The 21,300-nt window shown below is 48.4% G+C and overlaps 5 protein-coding genes and 1 non-coding gene across 6 annotated transcripts; 5 read left to right on the top strand and 1 right to left on the bottom strand.

Annotated features, from left to right (window-relative positions):
* Window positions 1–777: 777 nt before the first annotated feature.
* On the top strand, window positions 778–4,976 carry BO83DRAFT_92731 (putative ARF GTPase activator (Csx2)). The gene is made up of 5 exons (XM_025537713.1): window positions 778–1,222; window positions 1,345–1,478; window positions 1,576–3,250; window positions 3,339–3,429; window positions 3,488–4,976. Exons 1-5 carry the CDS (start codon window positions 1,159–1,161, stop codon window positions 4,881–4,883), a joined length of 3,360 nt encoding a protein of 1,119 aa, XP_025385610.1. The 5' UTR covers window positions 778–1,158; the 3' UTR covers window positions 4,884–4,976.
* Window positions 4,977–10,517: 5,541 nt separating this feature from the next.
* On the top strand, window positions 10,518–11,041 carry BO83DRAFT_92657 (uncharacterized protein). The gene has a single exon (XM_025537712.1). It carries the CDS (start codon window positions 10,649–10,651, stop codon window positions 10,964–10,966), a length of 318 nt encoding a protein of 105 aa, XP_025385609.1. The 5' UTR covers window positions 10,518–10,648; the 3' UTR covers window positions 10,967–11,041.
* A 669-nt stretch (window positions 11,042–11,710) lies between these two features.
* Window positions 11,711–12,222, bottom strand: BO83DRAFT_92565 (uncharacterized protein). Its single transcript, XM_025537710.1, has one exon. It carries the CDS (start codon window positions 12,076–12,078, stop codon window positions 11,806–11,808), a length of 273 nt encoding a protein of 90 aa, XP_025385608.1. The 5' UTR covers window positions 12,079–12,222; the 3' UTR covers window positions 11,711–11,805.
* Window positions 12,223–14,429: 2,207 nt separating this feature from the next.
* BO83DRAFT_450550 (putative YT521-B-like splicing factor) lies at window positions 14,430–16,808 on the top strand (the record flags this gene model as incomplete). Its single annotated transcript, XM_025536809.1, has 4 exons — window positions 14,430–14,553; window positions 14,599–15,303; window positions 15,369–15,922; window positions 15,994–16,808. The coding sequence occupies 4 exons, from the start codon at window positions 14,430–14,432 to the stop codon at window positions 16,510–16,512; spliced, it is 1,902 nt and encodes a 633-aa protein (XP_025385607.1). The 3' UTR covers window positions 16,513–16,808.
* A 1,939-nt stretch (window positions 16,809–18,747) lies between these two features.
* Window positions 18,748–19,587, top strand: BO83DRAFT_439276 (uncharacterized protein; the record flags this gene model as incomplete). The annotated part of the gene is made up of 1 exon (XM_025536159.1): window positions 18,748–19,587. One exon carries the CDS (start codon window positions 18,748–18,750, stop codon window positions 19,585–19,587), a length of 840 nt encoding a protein of 279 aa, XP_025385606.1.
* An 830-nt stretch (window positions 19,588–20,417) lies between these two features.
* On the top strand, window positions 20,418–20,527 carry BO83DRAFT_t198. Its single transcript has one exon. It is a non-coding gene; the product is annotated as a tRNA-Met (tRNA).
* The last annotated feature ends 773 nt before the right edge of the window (window positions 20,528–21,300 follow it).

Genomic DNA, 21,300 nt, shown 5'->3' with positions numbered 1-21,300 from the left:
CAACACACCCCCACAGTTGGGGAAAGGAACACGAGCCAATCTCGGCCCCAGTGCATGGTCCCTCTATCTGCCTACAGCTAGTATTCTGCACAGAATACATGTAGTTGTGAGGTATCAGATGGGTAACCCCGCAGATGTATGTAGGATAATTAAAGTTGTATTTATATGGTATTTATCACCTCTCACTGAAAAGAACAAGGGGGGTGAAAAAACAATGTCACAGTTATATGGTATAGTGCATGCAGTAAGTTACGAGATCTCCCTTTATTTTTCTTGTTTTTGGCAGTGTAGAATAGAAAGAAGTCCGGATCGGATCAATGATGTTACATACACGCATTTTTCAGTCATACATACATACAGACAGACACGCATACATACATACATACCTCAGGCTTTCCAGCCCCGATTTTCAGCCCCCCTCCCATCTACCAAGTACGTACCAACTACTTTACTACTGGTCATCTCTTTTTCTCTTCTCTCCAGCCCGCCTGTTTCATCCGTCTTACATGCACCCAAAAAAAAAAACAAGTGAACTAACCAACCAAAGTTAACAAGTCAGAACTACTGCTTCCCTCCCGCTCCTACTAATAATAATGTTGCCCATCTATCTTACTGCGATGCCGCAATAACTTGACTGTACACGTCGTCGCTTTCACTCCTCTTCATTCTTCTGCTCTTCTTCCATCAGTCTCGACATAATTCAGTTCCATCCAATCCCTAATAGTAATTTTAGTATTCTACTATCAGTACTTACCTGCTGAGGGTCGCCCGGGATAATTACCGCCAACGAGACTTCCCCCCCCCCCGTTCCTGCCCCCGCTTGTCGCCCTTATTGATTTCCGCCCGCGACCACCTGATACTCCTCCTGACTCCCGCATATTATTATCCCTCTGAATCTCCTTCCCCGACCCTCTTCGCGCTCCAATCTACGACCAAACGCTTGACTACGACCTCCCTGGCGATCGCATTTGTGCCTGGATGACGACCAGTACTCTACTGAGTGGTCCCATTTACCGCCGCATTCTCGTCAGGCCGGCCTCTGATCCGACTACGGGCACGCTGACTGTCGATGGTGACCTTCAACTGCCACGGTCACGTCTCTGACCTCTCTCCTGCGTGGTAATTCGATCTCCATAACAAAGGCCCCGCAACTTCACCATGGGCAATGTTGGAAGCCGCTTAGATGACTCTGGGAACTTGTACTTCAAGGATCAGACAAGGTGTAAGTTTCTGCCCACGCGGCGCTGGTGCCAAATGCTCGCGCCCTTGATGGTCCCTATTTTTGTCCTTGTCCTTACCCTTGTCACCTTCTCTTCCGTTGTTAACCGGATTCACGCCTACTAGTCACAATCGCTTCCGTGACCATAACGAATAGCAAACGGCGCGTGCTTCTAAGCCTTGTACCAAACTCCTTCCCCGCGACGAGATATGCTGCCAAGCGTGAGACCGGCGATGACAGCCCAATAGAATATATACAGGTAATCAGCTGAATCTCTCCTGAGACCGTTGCCATTGCAGGCGCAACCTGTCATGCCCTTCCAGAAGCTAACCACTGCTCTCGTCGACCATTATCAGGATCCCGATGTTTCGCCGTCTGCCCCTGTGCCCACCTTCCTTCTGCGATTGAACAACGAAGACGAGTTGAATTTCAATTTCACATTTATATTGAGACAGACACAAACGGGGACCGCTGCGAATTCGACCGTCAATGGTGTCTCAACATCATTGCCCGAGGTCGCCGACACGGTGCTCACAGGCCTTACGTTTGCGCATGCGCCCAACTCAAGGGAATTGGACAACTTGATCACCAGAGAATTCCATGCCAACCCCAACTTGCAAAATAACTCCAATGTACAGCTAGTCGGAGACTACTCCACCGCAGGTAGTCCCTCGGTTCAGTTCGACTGGTCCTGGAAATGGAAACCCCCCAAAGTGGTCGAAGATAAGGGGGGTGGTTGGAGAAATAGCTGCAGCTTTCTGGATTATGATCAAAGAGCGAACCGGTTGAACACCCTTGCTCACTTCTCATTTTGGGTGCATAATACAGTATGCTCGCTTCCAAGCCCACAATACTCTTCCCCAAATCTGGAAGTCAATATCCCTTTCCGCAATCGCATTCCCTCGTCGCAGTCCGTTCTCTCTCATTCTAGCGATGCGGACGCCGCATCCAATTCCCAGAATGTCCCTGTTACACCCCCGGAAGCTGGTGATACAACAGCCACACTGCCCCACGTCTCAGCACCGCCTCCACCTGTCAAAGTCGACCTTCCTCATTCGCGTCCCGGAGAGGACATGAGTGTGGTTGAAGATGGTCCGTTATTCCGGGCTACTATGAAAGCTCTGGAACAGAAGACAGGAAATATGCGTGCTAAGATAAAGAAGGTCCTCAAGAAAGCTGAAGCCGCTCAGCAGGCACAGACTGCCTGCAACGAAGCCGTGGAAGCCTTCCATAACGCATTAAAGGAAGCCTCAACCTCCAACGCGAACGCCATACAGCCCGCCCTTGATCATTACTTTGAAAGGACTGCAGTTCAAATATTGAATTACGAGCGTTTGAATACCATCCAGCTCCAGAGGCTCGTCATAGAACCATTGGTTAAGCTATACAACAATGACATTAAACAGGCGGAGGCGAAGAAGAAGGAATTCGAGGAAGAGAGCAGGGATTACTACGCCTATGTTAGCCGCTATCTCGGTCAACGCCAGGATTCGTTGAAGGAAAAGAAGCGGGTGGAAAGTGATTCAAAGTATCAGGCAAAGCGACGCAACTTCGAGTTGAAGCGCTTCGACTACTCGTCCTTCATGCAGGATCTCCATGGTGGCCGTAAAGAGCAAGAGGTTCTTTCTCATCTTACCAAGTATGCGGACACCCAAGCGAAGAGTTTTCTGGCAGCCGCAAAACAGGTTGATGATATGGTTCCTCAGCTGGATGCACTTATCCATGAGGTGAACCAAGCGGATAAAGAATTCCAGTTCCAGCGGACAGAAAGGGAAGAAAAGCGAAGGAATCTGGAGAAAAGCAGCAACATGTATATCGAGCCTGACTCTCTGGCCAATGCGGGTGCATCATCGGTACATTCAGGAAATGGTGGCGGCAACCCAAAATCTGAGAACGAGCTCGGACGTGCAGATAGCACAGGATCCCAACTGCGAGGTGTCATCAGCAACAGTTCTTCGATTTTGCCGCAGACCAACTCTGGCAGCCATTCAGGCGGTCCCTCGATGCTCGCTTCTACCAGTAGTTCAACCGGTATGTACCCTATGGAGTCTTTCTGGGGAGTGTACATTCTTCGTCTCAAGTTTTATATTAGCCTTCTCACTAACCGGTATCGTCACAGGCCAGCAGAGGAAGGAAGGCTTACTCTGGGCACTGTCGCGCCCAGGATCTCATATTGACCCTAAGGGAATAAACAAGCAGGCTTGGCATAAGTAAGCTTGTCCTCTACTCTGACAGACTCGGGCTTCCAAACTGATCTTTGTCTCGCAGATTCTGGATCGTTTTAGATCAGGGAAAGCTCTCGGAGTATAGCAATTGGAAACAGAAACTGGACTTGCACATGGATCCTATCGACTTGCGAATGGCTTCCGTGCGAGAAGCTCGGAATGCGGAACGCCGATTCTGTTTCGAGGTTATCACACCACAGTACAAGCGCATCTATCAGGCAACATCAGAGGAAGACATGGCCAACTGGATTCGAGCTATCAATAATGCTCTGCAGAGCGCCGTTGAGGGCCGCGGCATGTCTCCGCCCCCACTCTCGTCCGGCAATGACAACGCGTCCATTGGCCGCGATATTGGCTCAGTGCTAACCGGGAAGAGTACTTCGTACACTGTTCAACACTCCCAATCAACAGGGTCCAACAACAGTGTCACCCGTCGTACAACTGTGGGTGCAAGACCAAGCTACGTACGCGGTGACGGTCTCGGTTTTGAGGAAAACCCTTCAAAACTGCTTCAAACCATCCGAGACGCAGATCAGGGTAACAATTGGTGTGCAGACTGCGGGTCTACATCCAAGGTTGAATGGGTCTCAATCAATCTGGGGATTGTCCTCTGCATCGAGTGCAGTGGTATCCACCGGTCACTTGGAACACACATTTCTAAGATACGTTCGCTTACACTGGACGTCAACTCCTTTTCGAATGACATTGTTGAAATCCTCTTGCAGATTGGCAACCGTGTCAGCAATATGATTTGGGAAGCAACCCTCGATCAGGCGCAAAAGCCGGTGGCGGCATCTACTCGTGAGCAGCGGCTGAAGTTTATCACTGCCAAATACAGTGAACGGGCATTTGTTCAGCCACTTCCTTCCCCCTTGTCGCGGTTTACCACCTCAGACGAGACTCTTCTGGCTGCGATCAAAAGAAATGACATTCAGGGCGTGCTATATGGCATTGCCCTTCGTGCCAATGTGAACATTACAGATCGCTCTCGCAGCACGCATGCCATTTTTCTTGCATTAGCCGCAGCAGATCCAGCATCACCTGGTGCGGCCTCAAACCTCTCCGTCAAACCCAGCGGGGCACCTACAGTGAAAGCCATCCCATTTCCTATCGCAGAGCTGCTGGTCCAGAACGGGGCCGAGATTCCCTCGCAACCGCCTCCCATCCCTCTTTCATCAGCCGCTCAGTTATATCTGAGCCAAAGAACCGCCAGAGTATCTGCTTTTGGTACACCTCCGGCTGCTCCATCACCTGGGAAAGCTACATCCGATTCTCTCGGTTCAGGACCTGCAATTCGGGGCGCAGGGAATGACCACGTCATTCCAACAACTCAAGCGCCGAGCTCCATAGACAGCAAGGAGCGTGAGAAACTACAGAAAAGGGGCAGTGCCGGGGCCAGGTTTGCTGGAAAGGTTGCCTCCCTGGGAATTGACCGCTAGCAAGTCCTCGCCGTGAGGGCTATTCTTACATTATTCATGAGCCCTTTCTCCCAGACATGGTGGTGGGACTATTCCTTAATAGTAATTCTAACGAAGCTCAAGTAGACACGACGTGATGTTGAAGCTCTTGTTTGAGACGTTTGCAGTCTGCATAGCTGCCGGCGGAACAATATGCTTCTGTCGCTATGCAACAATATACACTTATAGTCTTTTTGTCTCTTTCTGTTGATATATTCTCCCTGGCACATGGGAAGTACCCCCGGTCTTACTTCCTTTTGCTCCCATCACTATCCACCGTCTTTCGCCCTCATCGTCTTCTCTGCCTTGCCCCTGTTTTCTTTCTACCCAACCTTCGTTTTGCAGGGTGGTCATTTCACCTTTTGTCAGCTGATGTCCCCTGTTCATCTTCGGAAGTGCTACGTAAACTCGAGCAAGATCCGGCTGGTCCGGCATCGTACGCTTGTGTTCGAGCTTTTCACCCACCTAGACCCAGAACCTGTTCTGCTATGCTGATACTAATGAACAGTCATGTCGTATATGAGCTTCTAGACACTACTGCAGAGTATACACCTGATTAGTCACGATCCTATCCCCGTCAGGCTTGTAGAAAAGTTCGCAGCGTGCCTGTCATAGACCATGGCTCGTAGGTAACTTAAAATGAACACTCCCAGGGAAAGCTAGATCCAGAGCAGTCGCCTCGCCTCGCAAAAATCTCACACATAGGGTGGACTGCGCCACGCGGTCATAATCCTTCGAAATATGGCGGAATGGAGCTCGCCCTTTTGGATGTGAAGAAGGCCGGAAGGCCGAATCCAACGCCATCGAGAATGAAGTGGCACAGAAACACGGCAAGATGGTGGAACACGGTGAGCAGACCATTATGCGACGTAGAAAGAAGGCTAAGACATCGGCTGAGAAGAAACCTATCGTAGCATGACCACCCACAATAGTAGTGGAGCCCTTGCCCATGATGAGAGAAAGCTGCGCACGCGAATCCATTGTAAGAGAGTTCTGATTGAACAGGGGGTGGTAATCAGCTGGCGCAGCCTCTGCAATGAGCTTTTGCCACCATAGTTGACCTGTGTGCTTCGGTGTGACTGGTATCCGACAGGATGAGGATGATCCTCCTGCCTGGCGGTCCTGGCGGATGAAGGGACACATGCCGCCGCCGAGCCGAGTTGATAAGCGCGCATGATGTCGGCGACAGGCATCACTATCTGGCCCCCCTCGTGCGAATTACAGAGCCACCGACGCCCCCATTGGACGATCGCAGTAGCTCTACACAAGCCACCGCAGCGCCTAATACTTCAAAGGGGATGAGCTGGCGAGATGGCGTTTCCCGTTTGTGGAGACGAGCCTGGGATTTCGTGCTATGGAGTGAGTGGCAGGGTCGGCGCTGGACCTGAGTGTGCTGTGTACCGTAGTCAGACCTTCCCTCCTAAAACTCGGATCGGATGCGGTCATGCATAGTTATTCAGGGCCATGTATATTGATTTTTTTCTAGTCGGCCGATGATGAAATCGATGAGCGGATCGTTCGTCCCGTGGTAAGATTGTCCAGCGTTTTCCCGGTACCAATTGGTGGGTTATTCATAGTCAGGCAGAGGTACCGACGCCATGGCTGTAGGGATCCCACATCTATTTTCTCATTTTCCGAATGCTCGAATCAACAAAGGCCGTAGAGGAGGGGGTACGAGAAGGCTGGAGGATGCGAGGTGTTCGCGGCCCCATTCAAGAGCATTCGATGACGTCATATTCATTTGCTTTCGGCGTGGCGTTCGAGAAGGCAGCCGCGGTGGAAAGAAACGGACGATCGCGGTCAATCTTTTCCTTCGATGAGATTCCAAGCCCCCTCACCTGGTCGGGAATGATCTCGAGATTCAATTTGGGGCGAAGAACAATTCAATGAATTGGAGGAATTGGAGTGGAGGGGGGAGCTTGTTTGGATGGTCTGTGGTTTGCAAGCCCCCGGGGGGGGGGGGGGGGGGGGCGGGCGGCGGCGGGCGGAGGGGGCAGGAGAAGAGCTCCTTTGTGGTGTGTGCTTTGAATAATGCATTCAAGTCAGTCTACGCACACACACATACACACAACACACGCACACACGCAGCACACAAAACACCCACACACTTAACACACACATCCATTACCCACTTGGCTAGTCCCATGTCAATCCCCGCCATGATGGAGTTGGTTTCCATCTGTCTGTCTCCTCCTCTTGGGTGGCAAATTCCATTCCACTTTCACCCCTTTCTGTGAGAGAGATTGATCGATCATGCCATACAGTGTACATGATGTGCATGAATCACTCATTGTTGAGACCACTGTATACCTATCGTATCATCCACCACCCCTACTTCCATAGTAAGGTACCAGGCACAGTCGACAGAATGGGGCTTCACCGAGATTGGATGGGTCCGTGCTAATGCAACAGGAGTTTAGTTCATAGCTCAAAATTGGCCTGCAATGGGCCGAATGGTTCCATCTTTCTGGTGAGTTATGGCAGTGATAGTCGTGACAATTCACAACTCCGTATAGCGGGAACAGAATGATAGCCGAGACGGATGAAGAATCCGCATATTCTAAGTGGGTGCAGACCCTGTGTTGTGTATCTCAAACATTTCTCCAACAGACTGATCAGATACCAAGAATGGTGAAAGGGAAGAGGGGCTTTCAATCCTGGGTGGGTGCATCATCTGGTTGGAGCATGCATGATGGCTCTGCAAAGCTGGCCGGAGAAGCATGCTTAGTGATTACACAGCCTTAGGTGAACGAGCCAATGGCTCGGTAAAGGGTGACACTGTGTGAAACCCATCGTTAAGATCATTATCGACTGGTTTCCCTTTTGACCATCTTGTTTCTTTCGGGAGGCTCGAGGCAAATTCCATGTGGTAGAAAGGTAGGTAGAGGCTGCTGCTGATTCGCCATGGTTGAAGCTTTGAGGCTGTTGGGGAGGTTCTGGAACGATCGATTCTCGGGAATCTCTCCCATATCAGAAAAGGGCGTCAACATTTTATTGATGCCATGGAATTCTGGCCGGAAGATTTCTGGCGAAGAGATTGTGTGGTTACCAATTGGAACTGGAGCATCATCTCTACTAGACAGTGAGTATCCTATACTAGGATATTAAGCTTACGTATCTACTAGTGGTACGTGTGAGTACTTATGACTACTTACCCAGTCTGGGGGTTTCTAGTCGTATCTAAACCGGTAACCACGCGAATAGTATTGTGTACACTGATTCCCCTGCTCGCTGATATCTATTATCTCAATACCGAGGTATAGGTACAGAATAGATGTATTCAAATGCTAACATTCAGCGACTAATAGAAAATTTGAGCATTTGGGCACCATTCAGGCATCCTAACAAGGCCATGAGAGCAGTACTCTTGTCACGCATCACACAGTAGCTTTGTGTCGACTGACATCCCAGACCACCTATAGAACTATCGTTATGAAAGAGTCACTTTGGCACACTCCTCTGGTATTAATACTTATGGATATAAAGGTAGCCTATACAGAAGATCGTCCCTTTTCCTTGGAAGTCTCCTTGCATCTCAGAAAAGGTTCCCGGTCGGAGCTTGGATTGAAGGACACGCCATGTACCAAAAGGCATGAAAGCACCCAACAAGGCCAAAGGGCCCTTTAGAGAAGCCTTGCTGTCTTTCTCCAGCTCTACCACTCATGATGAGACAGTTTCAACGACTTCAACGAATTCAGGTCTCAAGTCGCAGAAGACAGCACGATCTCCACTTCAACAAAGCTGCCGCTTAGCGTGACCTTAGGAGCACCGTCGTCAGCAGCCTCCTGCAGCTATCATTGGTTCTGCGCCGGACTTCTGCACCCTAGCAAACTCGTCCATTTTCCCATCCTGGGTTTGATTATTGGAGACTGTATCTACTAATTAGTTGTGGTTGCTTGACTCATACAACCGTTCGGGGTCAACCCCCGAAAAGTGAAAAAGTCAAAATAAAATAATCAAGTAGAATAACGACAGTGGCCCCGGCAGAAGACGCGCCTGGGGCTAGAAGGAGACGAGAAGTGGGAAAAAAAAAAAATTTTTTTGAAAGAAAGAGAGCTCGGAAAAGTATTGATAGTGGGGGGTTTTTGCCATGGTGCTGACCGCGACATATGCTACGAAGGACCCAGCCACGCCGCTGGTGGCGGCTCGGATTGGACCAAGGGGTTTCCGGAAAAGGACGATATGAAGTTGAAGTGGTGTTGCATTGATTGGCTGGTATCCCATCCGGTCCCCCAAGTCAGGTGTGGAGCCTTCCGAAGCCGGTACATGCGGTGCCACAAATTTCCAGATACCGAATAGGAAATAGACAGTGTTTCAAAGGACGGGGCTGGATTCAGGAACGGGTAAAAGGATCGCTATCAGCAGAGAAGAAGCGAATAATAGTAAAAAAAAAAAAGCAGGAACCAAGACACAAGAAGGGGGTGGAGGTGGGAAAGAATGGATTAAGGGAGATCAGAAGCTCCAGGCGACGGAAGAAAGAACCGACGAGGAGCAGCCGGTAAAAGCGAAACAGGCTAATATATATAAAGTATAACCAGTTCAGCGGGAGAACCAAATGTTAAGTCCCAGTACCACAGATTGAGCGGACTTTAAATCTTGGTACGTACTAGAAGTGCAATATTCCCATGCAGACGATGAAAGTACTACAGTAGCTAACCTTGGAGACCCGGAGGACAATATAAGTACTTGATGTATTGCATAGAGGGGCAACAGTGCCGGATTTTTCACTACTACTTTGAGAGGCCACTTATATTAAATCCGTATCCTCTACACAGCACTAGTTACTTTTGTTCTAATTCCCTTGTCTGAGTAAATAGGAGAAAAAAAAAAAAAAAAAAAAAAGGAAGGACTTTTCATAGTTCAAAGTATACTACTGTAGAGGACCAAAGCTACTTCATTTTGTGGTTACGATGCAGGCAGAACAATTTTGCAGGATGATCGCATCCCTATAGAGGCTTTCATAACCTACAGGGCCTGCAGCCACAACCAAAAGAAAAGGGGGGGAAGGGATGGGCTGCATACGTGCCACAACTCCCGCAGAAAGCCGAGCAGCAGGAGTGGTTGTTTCGACGCTGTACACAGTAGTAGGTAGGAGGTAATGCTCACTGGGCGGGATGGAGATCGGGCCCTAGTGGGAATGTAGTAGTACCCTTGCCTGGTCAGGTGGCAGACTATTTTGTACTAAGGTTAGCTTTCGCTATCACCATCCATTAATTATTATTACAATTACAATGAGTCCGTTATTATATACTATTCTTTTAAGGTACTAGAAGGGGGGGGGGGGGGAAAAGAGAAAGAAAAAGAAGAAGAAAATAAAGTCCATGAAGACAAACGCCGCATTCTTCTACTTCGTTCTTTTTTTTTTTCTTTTTTCTTATTTTCAGTTTCTGTTTTTCCCTCTCTTCACAGTAACCCCCATCCCAACTTTTGCCTCCACAATCGCTCCCCGTTGTTCTCTTTTCCTTCCTATCAGCTTTCAGAATGACTAGTTATGAGGTGAACCGATCCTTGATCCCGCATAACAATGAGCCATGGACCATGACGGGATTTGGGTGACCCATCCCGAACACCGTCTGGAGCTTCGACAATCACGGTACGCAGTATCACCAATGCCTTGTTCTTATTTCCCCACCACCTCCAGTCTATTTGGTCTTAGGGCTGGCCGTGGCTAGTTAAGTTTCTCTCTTACTATTCTTCCACGCCCCCCTCCCCAAACACAGCAGAGCAACAAACCTGAAGAAGTGTGTATGCACACGGGCCAGTGGTTTTTGTTTCCTTTTACCTTTTCTTTTATTCCCTTTTTATTTTTAATTTTTAATTTTTTTTTCTCTTTTCATACGGTTTTCTTTCCCTCCCCAAACTGCACACCCCTCCCTGTCCTCCCCACTTCTTTCCCCTTTCCAATTGCATGTCGCTTTCCCGAACGGTCTTCCCCCGAAACTCATCTGGTCTTTTCTCCATTCACGTTCCGTTTCCCTCTATCTATTATTATCTTTCGTTATTGCCATCTTCTCTTTTCGGTAAATGTTTCAAGGAACCTTAGACCTGCAAAGTTATCTACCTAGCTTTTCTGGAATCTGCAATCGCCACACACTTCGGTCCAGTTTCTCTTCCTTATGATGTTGATTGTTAATGCATCCCAAGTTCTTAAACGCTGCCTAGATCCTCCGATCATCCAATAAGAAACCCCGATCTTCAGCTTACTACTACTAGTACTAAGTACGTCGTTTTAGTGACCGCCGTCGACACAGACCTAAGGGCAGCTGTAACCACGGAACAAAAAGAAAAGAAAAGCAAACAAAATTAAAAAAAAGACACATGCTGGCGAGTGGTGTCGCGCTGTAGATCAATTCTTTTCTGGAGCTATAAATCTCCTGCAGCTGTCAATCCCGATGGTCACTGCCACGCATGCACCTCGGGCTAAGGCCCATCAAACGCTCGGAACCAGTACATGCAGGACCCTCTCGAATTTGCCACCTTCCAGCATTGTCATTTACTACTACAACATTACCTACTACTAACTCATACCACCAAAGCGGCTTGGCTACGCCTCTTTGGGTCCTCGCAATATCACTGGCAATCCCTTTTTTAAACTGTCAGAGGAAGATCCATGGATTCCACCGGCTGGGGACAGAATTCCGGTACCCAATCATGGCCTCCCACAAAAGCCATCGATGCCATCGAGACCGTCCATTTCACCCTCTTGCCAAATGACCTTTTGACTTAACCCAAGTAACCCTAAGCACGACGCAGTCCCCATTTCTCAATGAATGTGGCTGTTTCGTCGTTTTTTGGGGAGGGGGGGAAAGACATGCCACCTTTCCGGGCCTTCTTCCTGAAGTGAGCCACTTTCCCGCTCAGTGTGATTGGAGTATACTCTCTTTCTATCTCCATCTTGTTCATCTTATTCCTTTCTTTTCCTTTTCCTTATATTTTTTTTTCTTTCTGCCCATGTGGATGCTCTCCTCTCCATTCCCATTATTGTCTGTTTTATTCTATTCTCGTTGATTGATTCTCCTATCACTACGATTACTGCCATTACTACAATTGTTATCATTGTTGTTGTTATTATTATGATTATTGCTATTATTATTATTTCTTGTGGTTGTGGTTGTGGTTGTGGTATTGATTTTCCCCGTCCTATCTTTCCCTGTGCCTCCAACCCCTGTTTTTCCATTGTACCTTTTCCATCCTCAACCTTCCCCTAGACTCTTGTCTTCCTTGTGCATCCACAATCATCTTGAAAAATCGCGAAAAAAAAAAAAAATAAAATAGGTCGAGAGGGCCTCTACTTCTGGTGGCCAGCTGACTTCATCGGCGCCTTTTTCGCTACCTCTCTTCCCTCCGGATCCCCGGTACGAGCAAACCACATTTTTGTTCTTGCCTGTGTCTGGGTGAAATTTCCGGGAAAAGATCGGGATCGAGCTTGTTGTCGATCGTGTGTGGTAGTTGATTGGGCCTCTGCATGGGAAAAGAACTAAAAGCGTTGAAGCAAGGCCCGATCCGCATCGCAGCCCCGATTTTCAAACTGTGGATATCCTCTAGGCTGGAGGGAGCCACAGCCACAAAGGGGGAAGAAAGAAAAGAGAGAGAAGGGCGGAGGAAGGCAGAGAGACAGGAGTCCAGATCATTGGGCTTTCACGGTCTCACGATCCTCTGTGCGCCACCACCGGCCAGTCACCAATATAGACTTGGCTTGGGTTCTGACGAACACGTCCCTAGGGGGGCCCATTATTGCCCTCATTTCCGTTCCGATAGTCTTCTTTACCCACCTGGCTGTGAAGGACCTGCCCTTCCGAGCTCTGACGGTCAGAAGATCCGTTGGACTACTTGGGCTCTGCTGACCTGGTTGGTCTGAAGGGCCCTCCTTCTCCATAGTCTCCGCTTCAGGTCTGGCTACGGTGCGTCTACACAAGGATTATTCATTATTATCGTGATTATTTCTCCCGTCACCGACATCAAAGCCACCAACTGTTGATTGCAGGGTGCTCCTCTTTCTGTTATCATCGTGGGGGGCACGGTCTTTCTGTCATCGCTCTCCCTGCCTGTTCACATCCTAAGGTATGTTTGGCGATAGTCGTCTTTATCTGTCCCCCTCCTCTTCCGTTTCTTTTTCCTTTCCTTCGGTTGCGATCCCACAGGACTGTTTGGTGTTTCATTTCCCTTCACCCTTCACTTTGCAAGTTCACCCACCCACCCCCCCTGGCTCAACGCTTATGGGGGAGAACACACCCTTTCGCAATTAATTGCCTTCCCCTACCAATCCCTGGATAATCCACCTCAACAGTCACGAATGTCTGCCAATCTTCATATACCTCTGAAACTACCAGGGGGAAGGAGAACGCGGCTTCTGTGGTGGTTGCCACAGGCGCTCGAGGGACAGACACCCTATTCCCTTCGATTTGCAGTGACGCATCGTCTTTTGGCGTGATTAAGGGCCACTACGGCACAGTGCTTGTGCCCTACGTCCCTCTTCGCCGCGACGCTCGTTTTCTGGTCTCTGTGGCGTAAAAGAGCCTGGAAGTTGCTGCTATATACCATCTGTTTCCCCTCGTGCATCTTTCTATACTGTCTTATTTTTGCCCTGGCCTATGGATATTATTTCCTGGTCGTGGTTCTGCACCGTGCCTCTGTGCGCGTAGCCGCCTATGCCCCTCCCTTTTTTTTTATGCCTCTGATACCCAATTGTCCCGTTTATAATCCTTTCCACGCTTGATTTGTTCTCCACCCTTTTTTCTTCAGGCAGCGCGGCGATTCGTGCGTGCATCTTTTACTGAGTGGCCCCGTGTCTTCGTTCGCCCAGTCCTACAACTGCACTGTTTGCCCCCAAAAAGAACCCGACGATTTAGCACTCAGATGTCAGGCGGACCTTCCCTTGTGTTTTGATGTGCTCGCTCAACCTCTTATAATCGTCTAAGTGTTTCTCTTCTTCACTCTACATATTCTCTCTGGCCTACATCACTTTGTTCTATTGGTTCATGTGTAGATTCCGCGTCCTTCTTTCTCACGTTCTTGCTTGTACAAGTCAGTAATCCCACTCGTCCATGCCCTCTTACGCGACCCAGTTGTCGGGGGCCTTTCCACCCTCTTATTGATCCTTTCTTGTTGTTTGTGGCTTTTTCTCCCCCCTCTTACTTCTTCGTCTTCGTCTTCTTCTTCTTGTCTCTTCTTACCGCAGCCTCAGGCTATCAGTCTTCCTCGCTTGTGGGCATTTGCATTCATCGTCCCTTTACTTTGCAAAGCACACCGTCTGAACTTTTTGTGGAAGTAATCAATCTTTAAGACACCGTCAAGGTTCTAACCAGTGTTTGCATATCCTAGGCACATCACTTGGCTCCCCAGCGGAATTATTACCCGCAAATTTTAGAGCGTACTTGAACCCACAGGTTGGGGCAAGGTAAGTTGTTGCACCAGTCCCTCGCCAGCCCCCCATTAGGCTTCCGAACCCCCCAGGTATATTTAAGATGATTAAACTAATCATGTGGAGGAGTGTGCCTGTGCTGGGTTTATCGTTTGTTTGTGTCTATCATGACATATCCCAATGGTGACACTCCTTCGGCTCTCTCGAACTCAACGCAGGGGGGTCCGAACGGAGCCAAACCACAGGCCTTCAATAAGTCGCATGAAGTAGAGGAGCCTCCTCCACAATCAGGTATGTTTCTTACCTGGGATAATTGCTCTGTGGGATCTCTGGTAGAACTGAAATCTGGCTCAGTGTCGACAATCACCACTTCCCGCGAAGCTCCTCGATCGGATAATGACCAACAACATCCCAAATCACAGGCCCAGATGGCACAGGCCGCACGGGGAGGGGCGCCTTCTCTTAGCATGCGTGACATGAGATCCGCATTGCCTGGGTATCAGAGCCATTCCATCCTATATGAGCAGCATCATATTCAGCAGCCCTTTGTTCCGACAGCTCACCCTCACGGCCTTGTATACGCAATGCAGCCATTGCCGTCATTTACGGGGCCTCCAATGAATCCTAATATGGCCTTCAACGGTCCCTTCAATCAGGTATACACGCCTTATCTTCAGCAGCAACCCGAGGACCCTCTTCTGCCTCCCGGTGCGGCGGGTTACCAGTCTTTGGGGCCCCATTCAGCCGCTCACATGAATGTCCATATACCTGGCCAATCTGGATACGGCCCAAACTATTACACCCAGACCACATACACAGCAGCCCTTGGACACGGCCCGGGTCCTCCGACTATATCATCTCCAGTGCAAGTGCAGCCACGCGTTCAGCCTCGGAATACATTGGGTCCAAAAACCAAATTGACATCCGGCTTGGGGAAAGAAAATAAGCAACGGCGTCTGGATCTGGAATATGACGTCTCCAAGACCATCGTGGACGGATCAACACCTATGAGGCCCCATCCCGTTCAAACATTTTCTGCTGGTAAGTCTGGGCCCGACCATGCAAGCAGCGAGTTATGTGTTTTTGACATGACTTCGGTATACCAGACTCAGGATCGCATTCATCTAATACCACTACGTCAAGTGCTCCAAGGGGACCGCCGCGAAAGCCAAAGCAATCTGGACATGCACTGTGGGTCGGCAATCTTCCTCCCGGTACCAATATTGTTGACCTGAAGGACTACTTTTCTCAGGACGCCACAAAGGAACTCGAGAGCGTCTTCCTCATCTCTAAGAGTAACTGCGCATTCATCAACTACAAAACGGAGGCCGCCTGTGCTGCGGCATTGTCAAGATTCAACGACTCTAGATTCCATGGAGCACGTCTTGTATGTCGGTTACGCCAAGGGGCTGTTTCGCTGGGTTCCAATACTGAATCTTTGGGCTCTTCTACCCCTGCTATATATCAAGATGAAGAAACCAAGCCATCGGACGCTGTGACTGAGAAGAAGGCTACAGAAGATAGCCTTTCGCACACTCGGGTCCCTAGCAGATACTTTATAGTCAAAAGCCTAAGTGTTGATGACCTTGAAATCAGTCGACAGAACAGTATCTGGGCCACTCAAACTCATAATGAGAAGCAGCTAAACGAGGCTTATGAGGTGAGCTCTGTGCCCCGACCAGATAAATCTTGTCGACAGGGGAGAATGATAGATCGCTGACCACTTAGCAGAATGCTGATGATGTCTATCTCATCTTTTCCGCCAATAAGTCAGGTGAATATTATGGATATGCCCGTATGATGTCGCCGATACAAGATGACGAGAACTTGGCTATGGAGATGCCCTCGCGACTGGACAACCCCCCTGATCCTGAGGCTCTAGACGTGACGCCCACTCCAGCAACATCCACTGCGCCTAACGGACGAATAATCAACGACAGTGCGCGGGGGACCATATTCTGGGAGGCGGAGACCTCAGAGGATGAGAGCGGTGCGAGCAAGGAGAAGGAGAAGGAGAAGGTTTTTCACGAAAAGGCGGAAGAAGCTACAGACATGGGGGCACAATTGATTGGGAAGCCGTTCAGAATTCGATGGCTTTCGACTACACGAGTTCCGTTTCATCGTACCAGAGGGTTGCGGAATCCCTGGAACTCAAATCGAGAAGTGAAGATCGCTCGCGACGGTACGGAGATCGAGCCGGAGGTGGGGTGGAAACTTTTGCAGTTATTCCACTCACAGCCTCAAGACTAGACTCAAGGCTAGGATACACTGCATATCCTTCAGAAGAAAACGTGAGAAGGAATGTGGCCACCGCGAGGAAGACTTGAAGATGCATAAGCGAAAAGACAAAGGGCAGAGGGTGAGAAGAAGGGAGGAACAGATGGCTTGGGATGCTGAAAAACGAATCGTCCGGCGCCATACTGTTGCAGCCTAAGTTGGTACTGCCCCGAGAGACCTTTCCATCCCACTGGGAGTGTGTCGAAAGCGGACATGCTTCACCTGGAGTATGTCTGCCTCTAGGGCCACACGCCCTCTGCTTCCCGGATAAGGAAACACATCCTGAGGACTGGCCAAAGACCAGAGGTATACGAATAACTCCTCAATCACTGGGGCCGAGATAAGACAGTACACGTACCTTATTTACGCCATATCTATATAGGAAGCTATACTACATTAGAAGAAAAGCAAAAACGGACATGGTCTGGGATATAAGCAAAAGACCAAAAGAAAAGCAAAAAAAACGTCCACAGACTTGACACATGGCATATGAGTATTGGCATGTTTTCTAGCTCGATATAAAAAGGCACGGCTCCCAACACAGCTCTCATAAGCGCATAACAAGATCAATATATATATTCCAAATATAAGTTGCAGTTGTACTCGGTAGTGCTTTCGCAAAAGGATAGGTGAAAATCAATACCGTATCATCATACATACGAAAGTCTAATATGCATAGAGAATAATACCCGTACGTAACATACCGGGTTTATATGGTAGATTCTCAAGGAACAACAGTACCTATGTAAGGTATGTACTTTTGGCATACCATGCATACCAGAGAATGCCGCATCCTTCCTACCCTTGCCTACTTTTGGGTAAATTCAACAACAGCCAAAATAGTACTTTTGTGACCGGAAAGAATATTCATGAGTGTTGCTGATAAAAGGTACTCACGGCTTCTCCTTCTCTTACTTCAACAACGTGAAGTTGTGAAGAGAACGAACGAACCAGTGGTAAAAAGTTAAGGTACTTTGTAGATGATCTCTAATTACTGGGTGTATATGGATGGAACGACTCATGAATCATCGACCCCGGATCGTCTTGTCTGGTTCACCGTTCAGCTGCACCCTGCCCAAGAAGGCTAGACCCGTTCTGGCCCACGGTCAAGAGTCAATCGAGGTGGTTTTGTGGGGTAAAACCTTCCCAAGCTTTCATTCCTTTCCTTGTGCTCTCTTGTTGTTAAAGGCTCTCTCTCTCTCTCTCTCTCTCTCCCTTTCCCCCTCCTCCCCCTTCTTTCCACTGGAATCGTCCCGTTCCTCCTCTTCTTCATCCCTCCGCCCTTCAATCACCAACCGTTTGTCAGGTTTCTCTTCCCAAGATCCCTGCCGGCTACGGCCTGGCTTTCTTCGTTTCTTCTCTTTCTCCCTCTTCTTCACTTCTTCACGAGCCACGGCTATTTGAAAGCTTACTGACTTTACCCACCCCCTCTTCGAATCATTCCTTCACGAATCTTCCCCCTCCATCATCTTATTCTCAAAAGAAGAACCAATACATATATTCCTCTCTATTCTAGCTACTACCCACCTAACCACTACCATCATATAAATTCAAGGTATTGGGGAGCATTGGGTGTTTGCATATTCCCAGTAAGTTGTTGGCTTAGCCCATAATACACCGGTAGTGATTCCATCATTTATTTCTTAGTTTCTTACTAGCACTGAGTCTGGACCTCCCTTCACTTTCATCCATTCCTCCCTTGCCGCAGCGTTCCATAGCACTCAAGCGCTGGTTTTTGGTTCTCCGTTCCTTTTGCTCCTAAGATACACCCTCAACCATTTCCACTGTATTGTCTTGCCACCGCCACATGGAAGGTCCCAAGTTTGGGTTCTTCGCTGAATATCTCCCTCCGACTGACATTTGCCGGTATCTCCCATCTAGGTTCTTAATGGGGGTTGTTCTGCTGCCTCTTCCGTTGCTCTCCCTATCGAAGCGGCTACCCGATTGACGTCATAAGTCTGGTATTGATTTGAAGGCTCATCATCAATATCTCCAATTTCAGTCTACTCTTCTTCATCTTAGTAACTCTAAATCTCGGTATATCTATTTCCCATTCCACCTAGTGGTACCCTTGTCTGGGAGACTAGATATTATCGTTTCTCGCCTTATACTTGGCCATCTGTCATCGTCCATCTACCCTTTCTTCTATACTTGTGCTTGTGCTTGTGATTAATATCCTGGGACCATCGACTACCCAATTCTGTTATCATGTCAAACGACCGGTCAACATCTCCCATCTCCGTACCACCCCCTTCGTCGCGCCAGCGTCGAGCATCTCTGGCATCCGGGATTTCCTTTTCAGATTATCTTTCGAGATCCGGGAGTCAAGGGGCTGCTGGTGCACCACCTAGCTCTATGGCCAATACGGTCGCTGGCAGTCAGCCGAATCATGGACGACGACTGTCGATAACCACATTGGGACTCTCTGGCTCCCCAACCCAAACGTCTCCCTTTGGGCCTCGACACATCCGTCATGGAAGTATCTCTAGTTCCGTGGGATCCAATTCGGCAAACCCAGAGGAAGCCGTTGTGGAAGACAACGAAAATGGACCTCCCAATGCCACCCCTAGCTCTCCTTTCACTCGACGTCTCTCCTTTGGTGCACAGGCATTGCGTGATGCCCGTGGAGGAAGCATTGGTAATGGTAGATATCCCTCTTCTGCATCTCAGGCGGCTGGAGGGCGGCGCAATTCGTCGTTAGCCAGCCCTCCCTCTGCCCCTAGCCCCACAAATCCAACTGTTGCAAGTACATACAAAGCCTTTCCCCAGAACGATAGATCTAACCCGTCTTGGCGACAAGTAGGCGAAGGCTTTAACTGGTCTGAGGCCTTGCGGACTCGGGCCGAGCGAGCGCCGTCTTTGGGCGTTGTATCGCCTAATTCACCTCAAAACCAGCATGCTGTCAATATGGGCAACCAGAATCACCATCAGAGGGCTGCTTCGATTGCCTCAATGGAGCAGCCAGCTCGAGAGATGCCAAAACAGCCCAAGCAGAACAAGCCTGATTTCTTTCAGGAAAAGATCCTTCGGGGTGATTTCATGGACTAAAGATGAGGGCTGATTTTTTGATTATATCATCTTTGCCTAACTGGTGTTTCATTTGTCGCCCCTTTCCTTCTTTCCCTTATTCCATGTTGTCTTCGCTATGTGCGTCAGATTTATGCTTTGTGTTGTTGTAACTTTTTTTTGTCCTTCCCTTTCAAGGAAGAGTACTGAAAAGCCGTGAGTTTCCTTATCCAAATACGAAAAGAAACTCAGATACCTAGGAGTCGATGGGGAAAGGGAAAGAACGAGGGGGAGAGAGAGAAACGAAAGGACTTATTCGGGCAGCTCCAATCGCGGCGGCTGTCTTATGGATTGCTCAGTCACTCAAAGGAAAGATTTTCCTACTGTCGCATGGATATTGACATGGTCTACAACTTTGACGAACGTTTCCTTTAGCATGCACCTCTTTATGGATTTCTTTGTTTCTGCATCAGTTTCCGTCATTCCGTACACGTGCGGACTAGCTCGCGATATAATCTTCTTCTATGATTTGATTTACCCCGGAGCCTGCTGGTCAGACCCAGTTATGATTCTTATCCTTGGGTCCCTCAAATTGCCTACAATGTGATACTGCCCGTTATTTCGTATGAACGCTGATTTATGTTCTGGGAGCATCTGGATATCGAACAGGAGCTTATGTGTCCGAAGTATAAAAAACAGTATGTGATACTATTTGGTTGATAACGGTCTATAGGCAAGTTCTCACGTCTGCTCCGTAGTAGTACAGCTGCACTTATATGTTCGGTTATCTAATTCATCTTCTGTTATCACATGAGTGCGCACAAGGCACTGGCTTATAATGCACTATTTTTGCCAGGTTGTCACCAGCACATGTCTCCATGGTGTAGTGGTTATCACGTGGGTCTCATACGAACAAGTATGACTTGAAGGCCATAACCTTCAGGAAATCCCAAGGCCGGGAGTTCGATCCTCCCTGGGGACACAAGAGTACTTTTTTGTTTCTTTTTCTTTCTTTCCCTTCGAATCATGTTATATCAGACATTTCAACGCAATGGGGAATAAACACATTATAAACGTTAGTGTAATAAAAACATCCATGACACCCAACTCCATTGTAGTAGGAGTCCCTCTTCCACGTGAACACTGTAAAAAAAAAAAAAAAAAAAAAAAAAAAAAAAAAAGTTACACATAAAATACTGTGAACTTCTTGAAGTATTGTATGACTTTAGGGATTAGTAGTCCGTGGTTCATACATCCATACATAGTTGATGCACGATCACTCGGTTGTTTAGGCCGCCCAGTGTATCATCTGTCCGTTATACTAATACTACACATATATATCTTGTCGGCCCATCAGGTGTCCAGGCCAGATCCGTGGCTACTACAGTACTACTATCCACATTCCCAAGTGAAAAGGCCGGGGAAGAATGTCATAAAGAGTGCACGTGAAAACCACATTAGTGGGAAGGAAGATAGGCAGGAAGAGGATCTTGTCAAGTGTTTGGTTGGCTATAGTGAATCATTCCCTGATGTTTATTTTCAAGATCTTTTACGGATGTGAAACACGCCCCAGTCATATGAGTCACTGGTAACCTAGTGGTTATGGCGAGTGGTCTGGTCTATTTCTGGTAGAAGGCAAAGTTCGAATCGATCATGTAGTATACGTTGGATGTATAGATAGCAGGTAAGATGGTAAGTGTATATAAACTATACAAACATTCAACTGCCACACCTACGGGATTGAGGATTACTGCG

This window comes from Aspergillus eucalypticola (genome assembly GCF_003184535.1).
Source record: "Aspergillus eucalypticola CBS 122712 chromosome Unknown BO83scaffold_21, whole genome shotgun sequence".
NCBI lineage: Eukaryota > Fungi > Ascomycota > Eurotiomycetes > Eurotiales > Aspergillaceae > Aspergillus > Aspergillus eucalypticola.
The sequence above is the reverse complement of the archived record's forward strand: the minus strand, read 5'-3'. Positions and strand labels throughout refer to the sequence as shown.

Bases quoted from the DNA above. Each gene is read 5' to 3' on its own strand.
- BO83DRAFT_92731 (XM_025537713.1), top strand. From the start codon at position 1,159: ATGGGCAATGTTGGAAGCCGCTTAGATGACTCTGGGAACTTGTACTTC. The intron at 1,479-1,575 runs GTAATCAGCTGA...GACCATTATCAG, and splicing joins GCCCAATAGAATATATACAG to GATCCCGATGTTTCGCCGTC. The intron at 3,430-3,487 runs GTAAGCTTGTCC...TTTGTCTCGCAG, and splicing joins AACAAGCAGGCTTGGCATAA to ATTCTGGATCGTTTTAGATC.
- BO83DRAFT_92657 (XM_025537712.1), top strand. From the start codon at position 10,649: ATGCACACGGGCCAGTGGTTTTTGTTTCCTTTTACCTTTTCTTTTATT.
- BO83DRAFT_92565 (XM_025537710.1), bottom strand. From the start codon at position 12,078: ATGGAAAAACAGGGGTTGGAGGCACAGGGAAAGATAGGACGGGGAAAA.